The sequence below is a fragment of the Mytilus edulis genome, chromosome 2 (assembly GCF_963676685.1).
Source record: "Mytilus edulis chromosome 2, xbMytEdul2.2, whole genome shotgun sequence".
NCBI classification, from domain to species: Eukaryota; Metazoa; Mollusca; class Bivalvia; order Mytilida; family Mytilidae; genus Mytilus; species Mytilus edulis.
Genome location: NC_092345.1, coordinates 93,020,614 through 93,044,954, shown reverse-complemented (window position 1 = coordinate 93,044,954; position 24,341 = coordinate 93,020,614). Strand labels below are relative to the sequence as shown.

Below are 24,341 nucleotides of genomic sequence, written 5' to 3'. Positions count from 1 at the left end.
CAATATTCTAACAATGTCAAAAAACTAAAACAAAATACAATCAATATAATTTTATAATGGTTTAATAATGAATGGATGATATTATAATTTTATAATGGTTTAATAATGAATGGATGATAATACAGATAATACAGTATGATGTAAAAAATAATGATGACTCAATAAGATCTCGCATAAGAAGTTGCATTTCATTAGTATCGAGAAATCCAGTTTAACCCGTTGGAATAGATAAACGCACTTTATAAGTAACGCATAACATTTATTTACATGATGTATGTCTCTGATGATATCAAAAGGAATCTGTCGTCTGTCGTCGTAAACTATTTCAAAAATCTTCTCCTCTGAAACTACTGGGCCTTCAAACTTTAACTATTAAATGTTCCTTAGGGTATCTAGTTTATAAAATGTATCCGAAGTTTTGATCCATCGACAAACATGGTCACCATGGCTTAAATAGAACATAGGGGTCAAATGTAGTGTTTGGCTTATATCTCAAAAACTAAAGCTTTTAGGTAGATCAAATCTGACACGGGTTAAATTGTTCAATTCGTCAAAATCTATCGGCCCTGAAATGATCAGACGAATCGAACAACCCATTGTTGGGTTGTTGCCACCGAATTGGTAGTTTTAACAACATTTTGCATTTTTTTGGTTATTATTTTGAATATTATTATAGATAGATAGATAAAAACTGTAAGCAGCAATAATGTTCAGCAAAGTAAGATCTACAAAACAGTTAAATGACCAAAATTGCCAATTGACCCCTTAAGAAGTTATTGCCCTTTAAAGACAATTTTACACAATTCGTTCATCAAGTTTGCTAACATTTTAAAATCTTCTCCTTTGAAATACAGGTGAGCGGTTCAGGCTCTTGAGAGCCTCTTGTTTATGTTGTGTTTTGTGTACTATTTTTGTCTTTCTTTTATGCCATGACATCGCTTCTTTCTTAAATATTTTTTTAATTCATGTTGAAAATCAAGAGCGTTATGTTTATGAAAAATGTGCTATGTACTTTATAGATGAAATCAGTAACTGTCACAATATAACTTTTAAATGTAGCTGAAATAATCAACAAAATTATCAATTTGTTTGATTTAAATATTTAATGACGTTCACTTATAAAACATGTCATTCATAAGTTATGTCATTTAGACTTAATTGAGAACAATTGATTATTTCCAAATTTAGATCCGAAACCACAAACTATTCGTGACAAACGATGTAATTTTTTTTAATAAAAAATCTGCTTTAGCATATTTAAAAAAAACATTGAAAACAAGATTTTTTTCCAATAATTGCGTGACATGGAAGATTGTAATCATTATAATAAATGCTGTAAACGTAAGTTCCATATAATATCAAATGAAATAAATTTCCATTGTCGTGTAACATACAATCAAAATAGAGAATAGATCTACATGTGTCACTATAGTCACAATACATTTATTCACCCAAAAGTCAATACTTTCATCACTTGGATCCCATCCATATTAAACTTTTATCTATATCATTTCTTTAATTGTTATAAATATGAGAAGATGGTATCTCTCCATCAGAGATCAAATAATATAGAAGAAATGGTAATGACAATCCGTTTATGTTTAGGGATTGTCAGAGTGCAAAACATATTACACGTAACACAATATAATATTATCGATATGAAATCTATCCTAACACTATATTATGTTATCGATATAGCCATTTTTATTCGATAATTTTTATTCTAGTCATTTCGTTTATTGTCATGATTTCCTTGATATCATATTAAACAATTATAATGTAATGAACAACTGTATACAGCTAGGTAGGTGTCCGGCAAAAATTGTAATTCGGAAAGAAATTGTATAGGACAAAAGTGATTTTCTAAAGTGTTTCATCATATACGTAGCGAAAAAATTAACTTTTGAAATACCAATTAGTTCTTAAGTTGACTTTTTGTAACAGGCCGATGCTTTGATTATAAATTTAAGGAGATGTGAGTGTCAATGAGAAAACTGTTAACTAAACATCATAGGATGACAATACCTGCAGTAGCGCTTAACACAAAATGGAATTCTGAATTATTTATACAAAGCTTTTAAAATTTTAATATGTTGTTACTGACAACTAAATGAAGGTCTAGTTCAATAATGGCGATTTTGACTTTTACCGTTCAGGAGTTATGGTTCTTGAAAGATTGAAAAATGGAGTTTCCAGTCGTGTCCGTGCATTTACGCATGAACTGTTCTACCTAAGCTTCCCAAATTTTTATTATGTTGTTACTGATGACAAAATGGAGGTCAAGTTCAATAATGGCGATTTTGACTTTTACCGTTCAGGAGTTATGGTTCTTGAAAGATTGAAAAATGGAGTTTCCAGTCGTGTCCGTGCATTTACGCATGAACTGTTCTACCTAAGCTTCCCAAATTTTAATATGTTGTTTCTGATGACAAAATGGAGGTCAAGTTCAACAATGACGATTTTGACTTTTACCGTTCAGGAGTTATGGTTCTTGAAAGATTGTGAAATGGCGTTTCCATTCACGTTGTTGCATTTACTCATGAACCATTCAATCTAAGCTTTTCAAATTTTAAGATGTTGATACTGATGAAAAAATGGAGGTCAAATTTGATATTGACGATTTTCACTTTCACCATTCATCAGTAATGGTTCTTGTGGTATTGCCAGGACACAAATAAATATTAATAAATCCGGTTTGCTGTCGTTGTGACAGCCTCTTGTTTTATTTGTGTTATTGCCTATTATTTCAAACCTTTTATGACACAGACGATTTTTAAATGCCAAATATAATCCCCAAGACAAGATCTACAAGTAAATCAATATTACTGAAATCGTAAATTAACCCTTTGTAAGAGTTAGTTCCCTTTTTAAAAGTTACAATGTTTACCAATATTTTGAGTTTTGTTTTTTTTTTTTATCTTGAAAACTTTAATATATATCGGATGGAAATTTTGTAAAGGAATGTCATCCACAAGACAATTAAGATCTACAAATATACAAGCATACCATACAAAACTGTAGGTTGTCTTTTTATAGAATTTATTGCCCATAAATGACGATTTGTTTTAACCTTTTTGTGTCTGGGGCAAAGTCTAAATAGCATATACTGAGAAACAGTGAACCAACAAATATATCAGCAATACAGGATCAATAAAACAGAGATTACATTGATGGTTAATATTCTAGTCTACCATGTTGGAGAGTTTGTCCGTTTCTTATATTGATGGTTAATATTCTAGTCTACCATGTTGGAGAGTGTCCATTTCTTATATTGATGGTTAATATTCTAGTCTACCATGTTGGAGAGTGTCCATTTCTTATATTGATGGTTAATATTATAGTCTACCATGTTGGAGAGTGTCCATTTCTTATATTGATGGTTAATATTCTAGTCTACCATGTTGGAGAGTGTCCATTTCTTATATTGATGGTTAATATTCTAGTCTACCATGTTGGAGAGTGTCCGTTTCTTATATTGATGGTTAATATTCTAGTCTACCATGTTGGAGAGTTTGTCCATTTCTTATATTGATGGTTAATATTCTAGTCTACCATGTTGGAGAGTTTGTCCATTTCTTATATTGATGGTTAATATTCTAGTCTACCATGTTGGAGAGTGTCCGTTTCTTATATTGATGGTTAATATTCTAGTCTACCGTGTTGGAGAGTGTCCGTTTCTTATATTGATGGTTAATATTCTAGTCTACCATGTTGGAGAGTGTCCATTTCTTATATTGATGGTTAATATTCTAGTCTACCATGTTGGAGAGTGTCCATTTCTTATATTGATGGTTAATATTCTAGTCTACCATGTTGGAGAGTGTCCGTTTCTTATATTGATGGTTAATATTCTAGTCTACCATGTTGGAGAGTTTGTCCATTTCTTATATTGATGGTTAATATTCTAGTCTACCATGTTGGAGAGTTTGTCCATTTCTTATATTGATGGTTAATATTCTAGTCTACCATGTTGGAGAGTGTCCGTTTCTTATATTGATGGTTAATATTCTAGTTTACCGTGTTGGAGAGTGTCCGTTTCTTATATTGATGGTTAATATTCTAGTCTACCATGTTGGAGAGTTTGTCCATTTCTTATATTGATGGTTAATATTCTAGTCTACCATGTTGGAGAGTGTCCATTTCTTATATTGATGGTTAATATTCTAGTCTACCATGTTGGAGAGTGTCCATTTCTTATATTGATGGTTAATATTCTAGTCTACCATGTTGGAGAGTGTCCATTTCTTATATTGATGGTTAATATTCTAGTCTACCATGTTGGAGAGTGTCCGTTTCTTATATTGATGGTTAATATTCTAGTCTACCATGTTGGAGAGTGTCCGTTTCTTATATTGATGGTTAATATTCTAGTCTACCATGTTGGAGAGTGTCCATTTCTTATATTGATGGTTAATATTCTAGTCTACCATGTTGGAGAGTGTCCGTTTCTAATATTGATGGTTAATATTCTAGTCTACCATGTTGGAGAGTTTGTCCATTTCTTATATTGATGGTTAATATTCTAGTCTACCATGTTGGAGAGTGTCCATTTCTTATATTGATGGTTAATATTCTAGTCTACCATGTTGGAGAGTTTGTCCATTTCTTATATTGATGGTTAATATTCTAGTCTACCATGTTGGAGAGTGTCCATTTCTTATATTGATGGTTAATATTCTAGTCTACCATGTTGGAGAGTTTGTCCATTTCTTATATTGATGGTTAATATTCTAGTCTACCATGTTGGAGAGTGTCCGTTTCTTATATTGATGGTTAATATTCTAGTCTATCATGTTGTAGAGTGTCCATTTCTTATATTGATGGTTAATATTCTAGTCTACCATGTTGGAGAGTTTGTCCATTTCTTATATTGATGGTTAATATTCTAGTCTACCATGTTGGAGAGTGTCCATTTCTTATATTGATGGTTAATATTCTAGTCTACCATGTTGGAGAGTTTGTCCATTTCTTATATTGATGGTTAATATTCTAGTCTACCATGTTGGAGAGTGTCCATTTCTTATATTGATGGTTAATATTCTAGTCTACCATGTTGGAGAGTGTCCGTTTCTTATATTGATGGTTAATATTCTAGTCTATCATGTTGTAGAGTGTCCGTTTCTTATATTGATGGTTAATATTCTAGTCTACCATGTTGGAGAGTGTCCATTTCTTACATTGATGGTAAATATTCTAGTCTACCATGTTGGAGAGTGTCCGTTTCTTATATTGATGGTTAATATTCTAGTCTACCATGTTGGAGAGTGTCCATGTCTTATATTGATGGTTAATATTCTAGTCTACCATGTTGGAGAGTTTGTCCGTTTCTTATATTGATGGTTGATATTCTAGTCTACCATGTTGGAGAGTTTGTCCATTTCTTATATTGATGGTTAATATTCTAGTCTACCATGTTGGAGAGTGTCCATTTCTTTAATACCTCTATAGAAGTCTGTAGGATTTTTTTTTTATCAATAAGCGAGAGTCTCGCACAATTTTCCGCATCGAAGGGTATGACTGTAACGGTGATGTTAGGTTTAGGCAGACATCGAAGGGTATGACTGCAACGGTGATGTTAGGTTTAGACAGACATCGAAGGGTATAATTGTAACGGTGATGTTAGGTTTAGGCAGACATACGTTAAGTCTCGTACAAAGATATTTACTTAGATAGAGGGAAACAGATTAATATTTGCTACGGAAATGTAATTGCAAGTCAGTTGAAATCTCATAGAATTAGAAAGCAATAAAGCTTTTTCTTTGAGTTAATTAATTAACTCTAGTCATTCAAAACATCGATCAATTCCGTAACGTGTTGATTTAATATCAGAATTTCCGTTTTATGTACAAAAAAATGTTTCTACACTCGTTAATTATGTTACTGTTATCATTTGCTTCAAACATTTATCGTTTAATAGAGTTAGTTTAAAAATTATAAGCCAGGAATTATAGTAAAATCGAAGCTTATGTCAGATGTATAGTTTGAACAGCAAATAAAGTCGAGCACCTTGCTATATGAAATCTTCTGTGAAGTACATCAACTGATATAAAATGCCCGACGGCCGTCGACTGATATTAGATGTACGACGGCCACTTTCTTATCAGCAAGTTTAAATTACTAGTATTTTGAGTGTACTATCAGTAAGTGACTGCAAGCAATCTTTATTTAGGGACCAGCTGAGCACCACCTCCGGGATCGGGATTTTCTCGCTGCGTTGAATACCCATTGGTGGCATTCGGCTGTTGTCTGCTCTTCGGTCGGTTGTTGTCTCTTTGACATGTCCCCCATTTCCATTTCCATTCTCAATTTTATATATACATTGTTTATTTTATGTGTTTTGTATACTATTATGAAGTAATTTCAGAGTTAATGTTTTTTATGGAAGTTTAATTAATCTACTGGTCAAGATTGAAAAAGGCAAAGGAAAATATCAACAACACAAAAAAAACCAACTAGTTTAACCGAGTCACGTTTTTCATCATATGCCTGTTTGTATTATCATTAACTTTTTCGTTGTTTATGGAGAATTGATAAAGATGTTAATGAAAAAGTATATTTATGGTTTCTATTGAATAAATTCACAACGTTTCTAACCTTTTAAAATTATGTTTAGGGACATGACTATTGTTGAAGATAATGTTTCCCTTTAGATGTCTTTTGGTTGTTGTTTTTGTTTGTGTTGATGTTTCATTAACATTACCTATCTTGTCTTTTATTCTTACATACATTTCAAACGAAACATAACCTGTTCTGAAATGAAAATAGAATTAACCGTACGGTCATCAATTAAAGGTGTTGTAATTTTACCAAATAAAACATATCCTGTGATACTCTATAATACAGGACAAAATCTATCTCCTAATTAAAAGGTACCATTTATTACTCCCTTTATAATAAGGTATCATTCGTAGTAAGAAACACCTATATTTCAAAGAAACACCGATAGGATTGACAAGCTCTGAAATATTTACGTAACTGGAACACATAAACATGTATTCCGTATAGTCCGACTCCGTATACAGGTTTTACTGGAATGCTTCTATCTAAATATGGAAAGTTCACAATGAAAAATTAAAGTCATTTCTCTTTATTGTTTCGGTTACTACACTGTCGATATATGACTGAGTCAAGTGTATTAAACAAACAAAGATGTACCTGCTATATCTTTTCTTTCAATTTTAGTAGGAAAAGTGCGATTAACAAAACTTTGAATTAATCAGATGAAAAAAATATTTTTAAACGATGCCACGATAAAACGAAACCACCAGTAATCAGGCCATTTAGTTTTGGTAATTATGTTTTCATTGACGGTATTTGTTATTATTAATTTTTCATTCCGTTTTATGTAAATATACGTTTGGTTCTAATTAATCTAGAGAAATGATGAGGTATGACTGAAACTAATATACAGATTAATTGTTAATTACCTAATTTACAGATTAGGATTTGCAAATTCAAGGGAAAAATGCTCTACCAACGAAAAGTAATTTAGTTTACCTATAAATTTTTTATGTATGAGTCTTTTTTTTTTTTATCGTTTGTGAATATCTTTAAGTAAAGGACTTGCCGTTCAATATTACAGTCATAAAACTTTACTGATTGTTGTACGCTTCCAGTGGCAAATATTGCATGCATACTAGCGGAAAATACAGTCAGAAATGAAACAAAGCCTGCAAAGACATTTTGTACGTCTTGCATTATTATCTGTTCTAGCTTTCTTCATTATCTGTTCTATATGTAGTTATAATTGCACTTTGATGTGCTTTTCTTTAAAATTTATTAGCCTTGTTATTCTTTCAAATTGTGAATGACGCAGATTTAATTAAGAGGTTTATAGCCATATTCTAAATTAAGGTATTTTATGCATATTTTATGGCGTTATTAAAGCACCTGTCAATTACAAAAGGAGTGACGTCATTCAAGCACACATCCGATATATGGTGATGAGGGGACTGTATTATGTGTTCAGTCCGCTAAAAGAGGGACGAAAGATACCAAAGGGACAGTCAAACTCATAAATCTAAAACAAACTGACAACGCCATGGCTAAAAATGAAAAAGACAAACAAACAACAGCACACACGACACAACATAGAAAACTAAAGAATAAACAACACGAACCCCATTGAGGTTCAACTATTAGCTCGTATATTTTCTTATTAAAACATATTGCATTTATAAATATTATTTAGACTTATATAAAATAGATAGGCCAGTCCTACACATGAGCAAAAAAAAAAATTTTCAATAGGAGTATTGCATAGAGATCTTGCAGATTTTCGACGCCTGCAGTAAATTTGATTACACTGTTTCTAAATCAAGTAGCCCTGCAAAATATCAAGGAACAATTTACTTGAACTTGATAGGTGAAAACTGACAACGAGGTTTAGTGCACTGGTTGCATCGCGGTTTGTTTTGACTGGAAGATAGTGTTTACATGTTCACCATTTAGCGGGAGGTATTTATCTGTTAGCTGATACAAATAAATCCTTAACATTTCCTGTGTTAACGTATTAGATTGTTATCAGTTATATAACATCTGATTCTGCTCACAGATAAAGTACCGAAGATGCTAAACTAGCAAAGTACAAAGAACGTGCTTTGATATTAAAATATTTAGAGTTTGATTTACTGCGTTTCTGATTTAGTAATGGTGTCAGGTACGCAGGAGATCTGCAGGTTGAAAAAAGCGAACAGTATTTGATCGTTAATGAATAGCTTTATTTTTGTATTTGATTTCTCGAATCTTTTTGACAACAGTGTACTCTATCAACTACAAATAGTGACAGTGACAGGAATATCATATACATGTACATAGTTTGCACCTATCCTAAGTAAGGAATCTGATGTTCAGTGGTTGTCGTCTGTTTATGTGGTTCATAAATGTTTCTCGTTTCTCGTTTTTATATAGATTAGACCGTTGGTTTTCCGTTTGAATGGTTTTACACTACTAATTGTTGGGGTCCTTTATAGCTTGCTGTTCGGTGTGAGCCTAGGCTTCGTGCTGAAGACCGTACCTTGACCTATAATGGTTTACTTTTATAAATCGTTACTTGGATGGAGAGTTGTCTCATTGGCACTCATATCACATCTTCCTATATCTATTATAGCTGGATTTAGCACAACCTTTCGGCATTTTAAATTCTCAATGCACTTCAACTTTGTACTTAATTTGGCCCTATTTTATTCTTTTTCAGCAAATTTTGTTTTACATTTATCGGACCTCTACATTGATTAGTCACAAATATTGCATCCCGTTTATTTGAGACTTTGACCAATTAAAAAAAAATGTCATATGATGCAATCTTTTACCTTGAAATCTGATGGCCTAATTGATTATTTCAAATATACATAATGTGCAAATCAAATATAACATAGCTAAGGAAATATCGTCTTCAATAATCAAAGCAGTGCTCTGAATATTATATCCATGCACGGGTTTAACATGTTTAAAGTTCTATATTTATCATATTCTGTATTTCAACTGAAACATACGATGAAAAGGTGAAGCTGTTTTTTTAAGTCGAAGTAAACGTAGTCGAGGTTGATATTTAATAATATGATTATTAGCAGACATAAAGTTAATATGTGATACATATTGCAGTCGCCCACGTGTTTCTAAAATGAACCTTCATCAGGTAAACAGACTTCGGGAAGCAAAATGTATAAAACATTTGATAGCGTATTACAATATCTGATCAAATCAAACGGTAGTCTACATCTGTTGAGATCACGAAAGTTGTAGAATAACAAGCCGTAAAGCTGATTTATAGTCCTTCTACATGTTGATCTTGGAATAATTGAACGATTTGCTTTGATTTCTGCTAATGCAGTTATTATTTTATACTGATTCATTCGTTAATTGATGTTTATACGTCACGGTTGTATACATGTATGTTTGGTCTCTTGTGGAAGTTGTCTCATTGGCAATCATACCACATCTTCTTTTTTTTATACAATTGAACGTGAAACTAAACGTATTTGACATGAAAAGTACACTTTAGAATGTAAAAAAAATAAACATACTTTTTGCAGTTCTATAATTAGCTAGTAAAGATTCACGTCCATAAACTAACAAGAGTGACACATCATTGTGAACCAAAATTCCCGTCCTCCAAACATAACAACTAGCTGAAAAAAATGACCAACCATTAGGAACTAACATTTCCTTCCCCCAACATAACAACAAGCCGACAAGAAAGACCAACCATTTAGAACAAAATCCCCATCTTCCCAAACATAACAACAAGCCGACAAAAATGACCAACCATTAGGAACTAACATAACAACAAGCCGATAAGAATGACCAACCATTTAGAACCAGAATCCCCATCTGTCAAAACATAACAACAAGCCGACAAAAATGACCAACCATTAGGAACTAACATTCCCTTCCCCCAACATAACAACAAGCCTACAAGAATGACCAACCATTCTTTACCTCCCCCGTAAAAAACAACAACACAAACATAAAAAACAAAAATACGACAAGAATGGTCCATCATTATGAACCCCCACCCCACCAGACAAATTTGAAAACAACCAAATTACACCACATAATCACCAAACTATAATCTGTTTAGCTCATACTATTATATGAAATCTAAAAATAAAATAAACTAGTTTCTCGTATATATAGCCTTAATTTATTTAAATTGAATTGTCTGTCAAAAGACGAAAGCTTCATTTAACTTTTAGAAAAAAATAGTTAACGGTCACTGCTTTGAAATGATTTCCAGATAACTTAAATTAAAACTGCTCGATCAGACTCATTTTCTTTTTAACTTTCTTTTTTATCTAAAATCTGATTTTTCTCAGGAAAAATTATGCTTTTTCATGAAATGCTTGATGTTAAACGATATAAATGCGATGTGTTGATCTGTTTCATCATACCCGGCATAGCTCGAACTTCCCCTATTTAACTGAAACTCATATTCAAATCATAGAACACATAAATTATACAAGGAAATGTAAAGTGATACTGGGGAAAAAAAACATTTATTTAAATTTTTCTCTCCAGGACATTGAATTTATCCAAGTCATATACCGATTTCTTCTGATTTAGATTTATTATTTACAAATTGACGAGTTTCTAAATTCTTTATTTCACCCTTCACAAAGGACACTACCGGCAATTGTAAACAAAAACGTGTTTTAATTAACAATACTTTATAAGACATTATAAAATGTACGTCTCTTTATCATCCCCTTTTGGAAAAGATCGGCAGCTTTTCAATATAAAGCAAGAAACGTACATCTTGAATACTTTTGTTTTTATTTCGAGAGTTTGTTTTTATTATAGTACATTAATATTGCAATGTATTTTTGGTGATTTTTCTGTTTAGATGATAGTAATGACTGGTTTGAAGGCATGTGTTATAAAGTCCAAGAGGCTTAATATCATATACTGGGATAGTTATTAACTTGTTAAAGTGACACATAAAAGATACTTTATTTAAATTAAAACTTGTGAGGAAAAATTCTGGGAAATAACGTTATTATCAGTTATTGTAAAGATTCTTCAGAATTTAATCTCTACAGGGAAATGTCTTGTTAAAATAGCTATTATTACATAATAATGTATAAAAAAAATAGTATTTATGATGAATAAATAATCTTTTGTCAAATTGGATGAAACTCAAAAGTCAATAGTAACGTTAATATTATTAAGAATATGAAGTTTGGGAGCAAAAGAACAATTGTCGAGGAATGAAAAAAATCTGTTATTAACATTTTATTGACATCTGTTGTTTTGATATTTTTGTAATAATTTTACAAAGGAAAATTCAGATTCATAAGTCAAAATTAAACGGACAATGCCATGGCTAAAAAAAGAAAAAGACCAAAAAGACCACCATTAATCATACACAAAACACAAAATAGAAAACTAAGGACTGAGCATTATGAACACCACAAGGTGCTGCAAAAGGAAAAGAATATCTTGCTCCACATGTGCAGCCCGTCATTTTGCTCATGTATGTACACGGTGATAAGTCTATTCACATTCGAAAAAAAGAGACGATAGATTGTGTTTGTGATCTGTGAAAGAGATATTCCCTGAAGATTTTAATGAATGTATTCCACACATAGATACATAAATCTGATTAAAAGCCCGGGTTTGTATACTTTTTGCACTTTTTGGTTCAATACTTTTATCAATTCTTCAACGTTTGTATTAAAAAATATCGAGCACCACTGACGAGTTCATATAAATCTACTTGAAATTTCCTTCCATTATACTTTTTTTCATTCTATGTTTTAAATTTTCAGGAAAAGCTGCTGCTAAGTGTACTCCCTCAACACGTTGCTATGGAAATGAAGGACGATCTTACGTCACAAAATACTCAGGGACAGTTTCACAAAATCTATATACAACCTCATGAAAATGTTAGGTAAGTGTTAAATAGTACCCATCACAATTATTTGTCCTATACGTGTTGAAGTATATAGCTGTTGTGAGGAATCGTAAAGGCTGATGCACATGTGAGTAATCATTCTCGATTACTCCAAAAGCCGACCCAACATTTTAGTTTTAAAGAAACAAAACAACAGAACATGGATAGCACAGCTATGAAAGCAATGTTTCTTCTTCCTTTCATATACATGCAGTAATTTTATGTCATTGACCATTGACAGTTGCATTATTGATTGGATATTTTTGCATTGTTCTTGGTGAAGATTCGAGGATAGACTATATGAAAATCTAAAAAATTATGTTGCACTCAATCTTACAAAACAGCAAAAGTAGTTAGAATATTTCTTTGTCACACGATTATGCTATTTTACATGTAAATATATTTAAAAAGGTGTGTATAACAATGATATTTTATAGTGTTTTTTTTATTTATTGATAACAAAATCAATATTTATACCGATTAGACAATATTCAATGATCCCATAACAGTTTTGAATTGGTAACCTTTTAAAATAAGTTTATTTAAAAGATCGATAAGTTTAACTAGACCGTATCTAAATTGACGTGATGTTTTGACTGTACTTTCCTTATTTTTTTACAGTATACTTTTCGCTGACATTGTTGGTTTTACTAACCTCTCGTCACACTGCACAGCTCAGGAATTAGTTCGAATATTAAATGAACTTTTTGGACGTTTCGATTATTTAGCAAAGGTAACTATGCTTAATGTTATTATTTAAGTATTTGGAAACCAGCACCTGATATTTAACACGTATTCACTTTGTTCTCTGAACTGTGGGAAAACGAAATTTACCGAGTCTGCAATTCATTCTTATAAGACAGCTGTATTTTCAATATTGGTCAGGATACAGAAAATATGCACTTTCCATTAAAATGTATACCCTATAGACAAGGCTTATCATTAAAACCTAGTTAGTAATTACACACATTTGTTAGTAATACATGGTCGTCATCACCTGGTACGATTTACTTTTCCATAAATTCTCCATTTTTATCCATTTTGATTGTTCAGTAAACTATGGTCCCATTCATGCATTTTTTGTATCTATCGGATAATTTATGCGTATCTAGGAAATACAAATTTCGGGGGCCTTTTTTAGCTGACTATGCGGTATAGGTTTTGCTCACGGTTGAAGTGCGTACGGTGACCTATGATTGTTAGCGTCTATGCTATTTTGTTTTTGGTGGAGAATTGTCTCATTGGCAGTAAAACCACATCTTAGATGTACTACTTGATCAAGCTCATTCCAGAAAAAAAGCCGTGTTGTATTTATCAAGTTTTATGTCGGTACACTAGTTTTGTGTCTGTACAAATTAATAGGTTGATTGACTGTTTTCTATCAAACAACTGACATCGTGATTATCCAAGAACTGACTGATGTGCAGATCAAGTTTGTTTTCGCCAGTCTCTATCATTTAGCTGTTAATGTAGCGTTTACCTCTTTCGTCAGTGTCATGTGGCCAATACTATATACTTTACTGTGCATAATCTGTTCTTCTTCTTTATAATTATATATATATAAAGTTTTTTTGCATTTATATATTTGTGTGTATACGCTTTTATAATTGTTTTCGAATGTTCGGTTATATTTGTATGCCCCTAATAATTAATTTGTATAATTGGCACTTCAATATTTATAACGATTGAACGCACGAGATAAATAAGATACTCTTGTATAAACAGAATATTAATTTTAGTATCACTATACGTCGATATGATGACTGATATTTCGACCGATGATATCACTCTACAGGAATATGTTACTTTGGTGTTTTTATTTACTTGAAACTTCAAATTCACAGTAATTTAAGTGATAGATTAAGCTTAGCATTATTCGCATACTTGTTCCTCAACATAGATTACCCAAAGTTTTAGGCCTAGATGGTTTATTATGCGTCATATGACGAATGTGTGTTTTCTTTAAACTTTCGACATATATATTATACCTGACGAAGGTTATTCCGAAAACACTTTTATCAAATTAACTTTTGCAATATGCTTGTTTTTAAGCATGTATTACTAGGTCGACCCTTCACTATTGGCGATCTGCCTTCTTGTGATTCATCAACATGGATTTGATACTGTTCACTTGATTCATATACTATAAATGCATCCTTAAAGATATAAATATTATGTAATTGAGCTAAATTAATCATTGTTGTGTTTACCTTTTATGTAAAAGCCTGTCCTTTTTATTGGCTTAAATGTTTTTAGTGATGACATCGAGGGTACCTGACGAAGGATCACCCATCCACTCGATTTGTACACAAACAAAGTTGGCATTTTTACCCCCAGGTTAACTTTACTGACTGTCCCACCATCTCGACACAGGTGCTGTATCTCAACAGTTATAGGAAGTTTTTCTGGATTCTTTGCTGTATGACAGATGATTATTTGGTTCTTATCTTTCTTGTTACTGTTGTCAGAATACCTTTATTTGTTTTGTGTGTTCCGCTAATAAAATGTTAATTTTTAAACCAACACATGCTTTGTGTACATCAAATATAGTATTGGTCAATATTTATTATATTGCCTTCAGAGACTTCTAGCAATTGATCATGCAAAAAGATCATGACCAACAATAGTATTTATCAATTATCTATTTATGGTTTTTCATGATATTCTTTCAGAAAAATAACTGTATGCGAATCAAAATTCTTGGGGATTGTTATTATTGTGTAAGTGGATTACCAGAAGAAAGACCGGATCACGCCAAATGTTGTGTAGAGATGGGACTTGACATGATAGAGGCTATACAGTAAGTATGGTTATGGTAACATATATACTTTGAATTAGGCTTACTGGAAGTGTGAGAATTTAAAATGAACAGCGTCAGACCATTTGGAACTATATATTATTGAAATATACAGTAAATGTGACCAATTTATGACAATTCTAACTGTATTGTATGTTTTTTTACTCACACATTATGTCTATATAGTGAAATTCTATGCGAAAGTCATGCAAGTGATATGTTAAGCTAGCTATAAAACATGTTTAATTCACCATTACCATCTATATAAGGAAATGCATGTACCAATTCAGGAATATGACAGGTGTTTTCCACTAGTTTGATGTGTTTGAGCTGTTGATTTTGACAATTGATAAAGGACAATCCGTTTTGAACTTTTCTTGGAGTTTGGTATTATTCCTGTTTTACTTTTTTAAGTAGTTCAACTACCGTATCCATATCCTGTCAACATCGAGGATGTGACTTTAATCCCCACACAAGCAGGTTCGTACAACAATCTTAATTGACTAGGATTGTTGATTTTCCTTTCCAAGGTCGGTGGTTCACTCCGGGCACTCCAACTTCCTTCACCAACTAATCGCTGTATTTATAAATATAGTCGACGTTGGTGTTGTTAAATAAGTGCACCTTAACGGTAAAGCTGTTTAAGTTTATCTATCATCAAATGTTTTTAAATCTCAAAATATATTCAATATATTGTGTAAAATCTGTTTGGCAAACTAGAGCATTGATTTAACCAGGCAATTCAATGTTGCAAACTAAAATTCCAGAGAAGTCGTACCGTCTGATCATTTATATGTTAATACTTTTTTTTTTTAATTTTAGTTCTGTATGTGAAACAAGTGATATACAATTGAACATGAGGGTTGGACTACATACAGGCCGTGTTTTATGTGGTGTTCTCGGACTTAAAAAATGGCAATATGATGTATGGAGTAACGACGTGACACTAGCCAATCAAATGGAAAGTGGAGGCATTCCAGGGTAACATATTTATGAAATATTATCTTTAACACTTATGAAAGTACCTTATAGTAGTAACAAGTCAGGAATATAGCAGTTGTTTTCAAATAGTTCGTTTCTATGAATATTGGCATACGCTTTATTGCACTTCAGTGTTCATGTTGTTCCTTTGTTTTCCTCTTAAAGCTGATGTGTTTCCCTTAGTTTTGGTTTGTAACCCGGATATGTTTTCTCTAAATTAATTTTTGACTTTTGAACACCGGTTTACCATTGTTGCCTTTATTTATAAAACAGTTGTCATAGCATTTTATGTCTAGAGTTCAATTATATTACTGAATTAAGATGTCTTCAAATTGTGTACATTTCTTGTACTCATTCTTGGTATCTTCTTATATAATAAAATGTTCAGGAACTATATCTGTGTTTAATTTTACTTCTAATTATCTAATTGGAATAGATGTAAAACCCCAAACAGATCGTTTGTACGTGGGAAATGTTACAACACACAATTACTGTTTCATGTTTTATCGATGTGTTACGGTTTTAACAACAGAATTTAATGAAACAAAATGAACATTTAGCAAACATGATTGTGGACTAAATTATCCTCCTGCAATTTGGCTTGTCATAGATGCATATTATGTTAGTTCTGTTACAGTAAATAGCAGATATATTTGAATTGCAATACACATAAATTCTGTTAAAAAAGTTTCCAAAGATATATTTTTAGACAAAATACTAGAGTTAAAAATAATCATTTTTTTTAACAATATCTTCTGTATTATATAATGTGAAATTGGTCTTTAGAGAGAGAATATTTCAATTTCAATGAAAGAGAGCCGTGGTGTAGTGGTTACTGCATCGAACTGCTAACACAAAGGTTCCAGGTTCGGTTACCGTTATGGATGAAAATTTCAGGGACTGAATTTTCGGCTCTCCTTTGACACCATTTGCGAGTATGGTCTTGAGGAAACGATGATAGTCGGTCGGAAGGGGACTATAAATGGCTGACCCGTGTTTAGAGAGAGCCATATATCTCACACGTTAAGTTGAGGACACCCTTGTATATTTCGATAAAGAGCAGACTAATGCCGCTTCAAGGCAGCACTCGCACCCGCAAAGTGGAAAGGGATTACTATAAGTTGCAAAACTTGTTTCCCAATCTACTATGATAAATATGTTTAAACTAAATTGGTGTTTCTTTCTGGCTTTGGACTCTTATTAGCTGCAGTGAACTATTTATTTTTTTCTTTCATCAAAAGCTGTTCACACAATGTTGTATTTAGTAACCTTTCTGAAGAAACACAATCCTGAACAATTAGTATTTTCAGATAAACTGAAATGTGTGTAGTAAATGTTACTGTCTAATGAATATTTCAAATAACTTGTAGACGTGTCCACATTACAAAAGAAACATTAGACAATCTTCAAGATGAATTTGAAGTAGAACCAGGAGAAGGCGGTGAAAGAAACCAGTTTCTAAAAGAGAAAGGAATAGAAACATATTTGATCAAATCTAATCATCCTCGAAGGGTATATATAATTTATGGATTTTATAGAAATAACTTATAACAACCTGAATATATTTAGATGATATATTTGAAATATACTCACAGGCATACAAGATAAAAAAAAGAACAAAAAAATTATGATGACAAAAGTCATATAAATCATAACGTTATTATAAAAAAAGAAGATGTGGTATGATTGCCAATGAGACAACTGTCCACAAGAGACCAAAATGACACAGACATTAACAACTATAGGTCACCGTACGGCCTTCAACAATGAACAAAGCCCATACCGTATAGTCCGCTATAAAAGGCCCCGATAAGACAATGTAAAACAATTCAAACGAGAAAACTAACGGCCTTATTTATATAAAAAACATGAACGAAAAACAAATATGTAACACATAAACAAACGACAACCACTGAATTACAGGCTCCTGACTTGGGACAGGCACATACTTAAATAATTATAACGGGGTTAAACATGTTAGCGGGATCCCAACCCTCCCCCCTAACCTGAGAAGTAGTATAACAGTACAACATAAGAACAAACTATACAAATCAGTTGAAAAAAGGCTTAACTCATCAGATGGACAAAAATACAAGTGGACATGGCCGGGTACTTTGACTGCAATTTTCCTACTTTTCATAATGAACTATAATTAATTTTTATTCAATATGTGGGGCTTATTGCCTTCATGTTTAAAAAGAAAGTCTCCAAGTATATACACAGCCTTATTTTACCAAGCAAAAAAGTGTTTCTTATGATTGTATTTTCATCAGGCTTTAATTTATACTTTTTATTGAACATTAACATCTTATTTAGATTACACTATTGCTGAAAGCTTATACTAAATAATCAGATTAGATATAAAATTTATTTTCATCTTAAGGCACAGAAAGGCAATTTCTCTTTATATCTTACGGCACCAGAATATTATGCAGTAAATTGAAAACACCAATTCAAACAATATTTTCAACCTAATTGGCAGTAAAAATCAATACAATAATTAACCAAATTAAAAATGGAAAATATGTTGTTAGGCTAAATAATTTGCTGTCTACACTGTTTAACCCTTCAAGTTATTTACATAAAATTAAGATATGTTCAAGTCCCACTAAAATGAACATTAAGCTTTGAGAATAAACCATAAGGGAATGACTGTAACATTTATAGAACATATGTCTATGTTCTTCAACACATCATTATACTATTTACAACAAAGGTCAAGCATTGCTTATCTCATCTCTATTATAGGCCACATATATATTTCTTTAAATAATAAAAATAAAATTTCTGAACTGCAGAAAACATGAATATGACCTTTTTTTTTATTCATGTTTGTGAAATGTTCTGCATCTGAATGAGTACATTTTATAGGCAATTATGCTATTTCTGAAATATTTACTTTTACATCAAAGAGCTTCTCAAATGCAAAATGAACAGTTGCTTTGCTTCTACGTCAATCTGTCAGTACAATTAAAAACAAAATGAAAATGTTTTCGTTGGCATTCAACATAATAATATTTATAGGAAACAGGATTATAACTATTGGCAAAACATATTGAACGTACTTCTGTATACTTGTACCATTTGTATAATTCTGAAGAAGAATTAACGAAAGACCAAGAAAGTTTTCAAATATGATTTGAAAAAAGTCCTTTGTGACCTGTAATGTTTAACGAAATACTCGTATTCAGAAGTTACTCCATAAGTGGCATTATATTTGTTTCACTAATATTTAAATTCAAGATATTTTTTTATTTTTACCATTTGCCGTCCGTCCGGCCTTCTTTCTTTCCGTCTTTCTGTTATTACCTCTTTCTGTCCTTCCATCGTTCTGTCCTTCCGGCCGTCCCATTTTCCAAACTTGAGCTGGGTCATTAATGACCTCATACACATTCTTTTATTTTTTCTATCTATCATTAATACAAGTTTGATAAATAGAATCCTTGATGTTGCCAGCATTATTAATAACCTGCCATAACATCTTACGAAAAACAACTGTGACACAGTATATCAGGATACGAAAGTTATACTGGAATATATATCTTTTATTTCTTTTTGTTATGTTGAATTGGAAAATTGGGATATTGGATATAAACATAGAAAATTCTAGGACTTCACTTCACCAGAATTGTAAACTACCAGGGTCTTAGAGTACTTATACAATCATGGTTATAGCACATCTATAGTAAGTCAAAGGTATTTAATTTACTAGGTTAGCACATGAAAGAAAAAAAATATGTCATCATATTTTAAAACGACTTTTATTCAATTTATGATTATTATAATTTTTCAGATACCAAGTAAATTTTTAAACAAGCCCGAGATGGGTAACATTAGAGCTAAGAAGTTATCATTTAGGAATGTATCTAGCTGTGTGATTCGCCTGATGCAGTCTGTCAAGTTTAATGCTGAAATTCCATTCTCTAATGTGTTGACACCTCAACCTGATGAGTTAAAACAATCTGGCTCCAAATTTGTAAGTATATGTCTTTTAAAAGTGAGATCTTGAATGCTAATTGACAACTGAAAACCATAATTAAAGATGTGATTATTTCTATTTGTTACTTTTCCATGCTTTTTGTAGAAACATTTTGAACCGGTTTACCTTGTCTGTGTCAGTTACGTTTCTGAATTATAATGCCAGACAGTGATTTGATTGTGGAAATTTTCCTATCGGAAATAACTTTATACTTAAAGCAATTGTCCCGCAAATGTAATAAGAATAGTCTTTATTCAAAAGTAATACAGCTGATATAATGATTTTACAAAAAGGGAGGATTTACTTAACTTACTCGATTAAAATCAACAAGATAATGAAGACGACTCCAATACCAAATAAAAAAATCAACAAATAAATGGCAGCTCACAAAACTTTATTACGGAAACAAACAATTGAGGTACACCAACTCTACAACACTAACATATGTGCTCCGGCTGGTAACAATGTTATTGCTCCCAGTGATATTTACGTGTTTCTGAAAAACAACTTATGAATTATAGTCTCGGATTTGTACCAGTGATGGTGATACACGGCTGAATAAACATTTTAATATTTATAACTACTCTAAATATCAACACAACAATGTTAATTCTGCAAATTTGTGGAAGCAAATTTTTGTCCCTCTCTAACTCATGCTATTGAGATATTGAGACAAAACCACCTGCACTGTGTCTAGCGCTCTATACCACCACTAAGCCATTTGGTCTGAACTAAAAATTCAGCTTTCAGTTGCCTAGTATTACCTTTCCTCGTCAGTAGAATCTAGAGTTGTAACATAGTACATGATTCATTAGACATGAAGATGGAATTATTTGCAGATTAGCTAAATTATCTATCTAAAGGATCGTAAGATAAAGTAACAGGAATAATTATTTGATATTGGATCACAAGTGAAGGTGATGCCCGGCTGAAAACACACATCATATTTACAATTACTCTAAATATAAGCATAACAATGGCAAATCTGAAAATTTGCAGAAGTAAATTGTGGTTTTTCCCTCGTTGGAGTTCGAACTCATACGATTGAGATATCGAGACAACACCGCATGCACTGTAACTACACTCGAGAAACGCTCTAGACCACTGCGCCACCTAGGCTGAATCTATGATATATAATTTCAAATTTGCGGAAGTAAATTGTTGTTCTTCCCTTGTTGGGGATTCGAACTTATATATAGTTTCAAAACCCTGTTATATCATTTGTAAAATGGTATATGCTGCTGTATCCATTGTTGTGTCTTTCTAACTTCATTTAGGTTTCAATGCTTTTCTTTTGTTGTCCTATTTCATGAAATTTGATAAGAAATTAAACTTTTTAATAATATTTATTAAAAAATGCATAGTAATACCTTTGTTAATCGCTTATATTGATATATTTCACTCGTAAATACACTCTTCATAGATACCAGGATTGTAACCTTTCTCTCTCATCTTCTGTTTTTTTTTATCAGTTATTTTATTGACCTGTTGTACTGATATCTTCTCATTTGAAAACGATATTTGCATTTCAAATATTCCTGCGTCATTGGACCAGTACTCAAAAATAGGAAATCTTAATGATTTAAAAATTGTGGAGCAGTAATTCCAACAAATAAAACACAAAACCAAATTTAGGAACACATGCAGGTTATAGGAAGAATACGTGAAGAATATGGTTCACTTAGAACCAACATAGCCGTTTATATTAGGAGACAAATTACATCTCTCAAATGCGAATTGTAAAGTATTCGATTGAGATGATTAAATGAACATTCGGTTACGTGGATTGTGCTGTAATGTTATTTAATGTCTGACAGAATTAATAAGTTTTAAACCTTCTTTAATGTCATTTTATAGTTACAGTTTTAATACAGTATACCAAATCAAGTCATGCATCAAATTAATATTAGAAAATAGCAATACAATCTGTGATTAGGAAACATGAAAGTTCCATTTTTATGCAGGAAAGTATTTATAATGTTGACTGAGCCTAACAGTCTTGTCAATATTGGAACTGGTAAAATATACCAAGCAGCATATGAATAAAGGGAATCAATTTAAGCTGATATGAAACATTAGTTCGATGTGATTACTTGTAATTATAACATTAAAATGTCATGAAATATAAGATGTTAGCTACAGAATTACACATTCGTTTTAAAAGATAAATGAACGATTGAGGTGTAACCTAAATGAGGCAATCTGTTAAAATATTCAAATCTATATTGAATTTCTTTTCCTTAAATATTGTTATTATTAGCATTGTACCGTTTTTAAGGCAGTTTCCATTACTATCAACAAATGACGTCGTTTAAGTTACTGACCGAACTCCAATTGATCAAGGTTTTTTTTTCACTTTTACATTCTTTGATTTTTTGAAGATAAAGTTAAAGTATGGAATTGTTTGATTTCATATTGAAAATAGTTTTAAGCGATTAAACTATCCTTTATCGCAATATCTAAATTGATTAATGACTGTTGATTTCCTTTCTAATTGACCAAAGAGGGACGAAAGATACCAGAGGGACAGTCAAACTCATAAATCGAAAATAAACTGACAACGTCATGGCTAAAAATGAAAAGGACAAACAGACAAACAATAGTATACATGACACAACATAGAAAACTAAAGAATAAACAACACGAACCCCACCCAAAACTAGGGGTGATCTCAGGTGCTCCGGAAGGGTAAGCAGATCCTGCTCCACATTTGGCACCCGTCGTGTTGCTTATGAGATAACAAATCCGGTAAATAGTTTAATTCGGTAGGTCACATTCAGGAAAGGGAAGGGAATTGTAGTTACGACGTAAGGAACATATCCGATATCATTTGGGAAACGGTTATCTCATAACGGTCAACCAACTCGTGATGGCGTCCGTAAAATTTACGAAGAGATGATTTCAACTTCACCATTTGGAACTCTTGATTCAATAGCTTCTGAGTGAGCAACATCCCTCTATCAAGATAATCATGATAGAAAATGCAAACACGGGAATATCGTATCAATTGGGAGATATATACACCGTATTCAGGTGCTGCTGGAATGTTGCTACTTAGAAATGGAAAGTTCACAATTGGAAAGCTGAAATCATCCCTTTTGTCGTAAAGTTTTGTTTTCAATCGACCCTCATTGCCAATTTTAGATGAAAGTCAAGATATGAGGCCGACGTAGCTGTATCTGTTGTATTCTTTATCTCTAGTTCAATGGGATAGATGCGTTCGACATAGTCACCAAATTTTGAATTATTATGTGAAAGAACATCATCTATATAGCGGAAAGTAGAGTTAAAGAATATTGCTAACTTCTTATCTTTCTTCTTAAGAAGTTCCTGTATGAAGTCAGCCTCATAAAAATAAAGAAACAAGTCGGCAAGAAGAGATTGGTTACATTAGAATGACGACGATACCCTGATTTAATCTCACATGGAATTAAATCTAATGAACACATTCTATTTAAAACTTACCGATGTTTCACCTAATGGCGAAATTATTTCTTCCCTGAATGTCCTTGGTGAGAGAGTTCATGTTCAAGTTCTTTTATGGTAATAAAAATTTGTTGATTGACCAAATTCTCAAGAATTGACCATGCTCCATGATTCTGTGACAGTACATAAAAACCGGGAGGAGTAGGTACGGTAAGGGCCGATTTTGGCCTGAAATTTCAGGTTCATCTCACGAAAGTTTTTGGACACTTTTTAAACACTTAAATGTCTATTTCAATTGATTCGATTAGTTTATGTGAAATATTTTAACTGATTTAGTCATTAAAAACGCTCTGATTCAATATGCCAAAAAAACGTCACTTTTCAGATGGTTTTTGTCAAAAATGAAAGTGGCCGCATCCGTGTTCATCCTCAACCTTTATATATGTTTTGTATTTTCATCAAATACAACTTACATTTCAATATAATGAATGAACACGAATGCGGCCACTTTCATTTTAGACGGAAACCGTCTAAAAATTAACCAAAATGCTAACATTTTGAAGAGTTCAGTAATTTAGCATGACTTAATGATGTTAGAACGCGATATTTGTGCATTGTATTGTCAAAAACAGCTCATATTTATGTAGCAGAAGCATTTTACTTTCCAAAATATAGCTTAAAGATTACATTTTCACAATTTTCTAAAACTGCTATATTTTGGGGCCAAAAAGGGGTCTTACTGAACTTACTCCTTTAAATAAAGG

The 24,341-nt window shown here is 32.0% G+C and overlaps 1 protein-coding gene across 1 annotated transcript in view; it reads left to right on the top strand.

Moving 5' to 3' along the window:
* LOC139513434 (adenylate cyclase type 1-like) overlaps window positions 1–24,341 on the top strand; it is a 74,878-nt gene that overhangs the window by 14,445 nt on the left and 36,092 nt on the right. Inside the window, exons 3-8 of the mRNA XM_071301907.1 lie at window positions 12,270–12,391; window positions 13,016–13,127; window positions 15,067–15,194; window positions 16,014–16,172; window positions 17,543–17,684; window positions 19,966–20,148. Of these exons, the coding sequence (XP_071158008.1) occupies window positions 12,270–12,391; window positions 13,016–13,127; window positions 15,067–15,194; window positions 16,014–16,172; window positions 17,543–17,684; window positions 19,966–20,148 (846 nt within the window). The remainder of the gene's footprint in view (window positions 1–12,269; window positions 12,392–13,015; window positions 13,128–15,066; window positions 15,195–16,013; window positions 16,173–17,542; window positions 17,685–19,965; window positions 20,149–24,341) is intronic.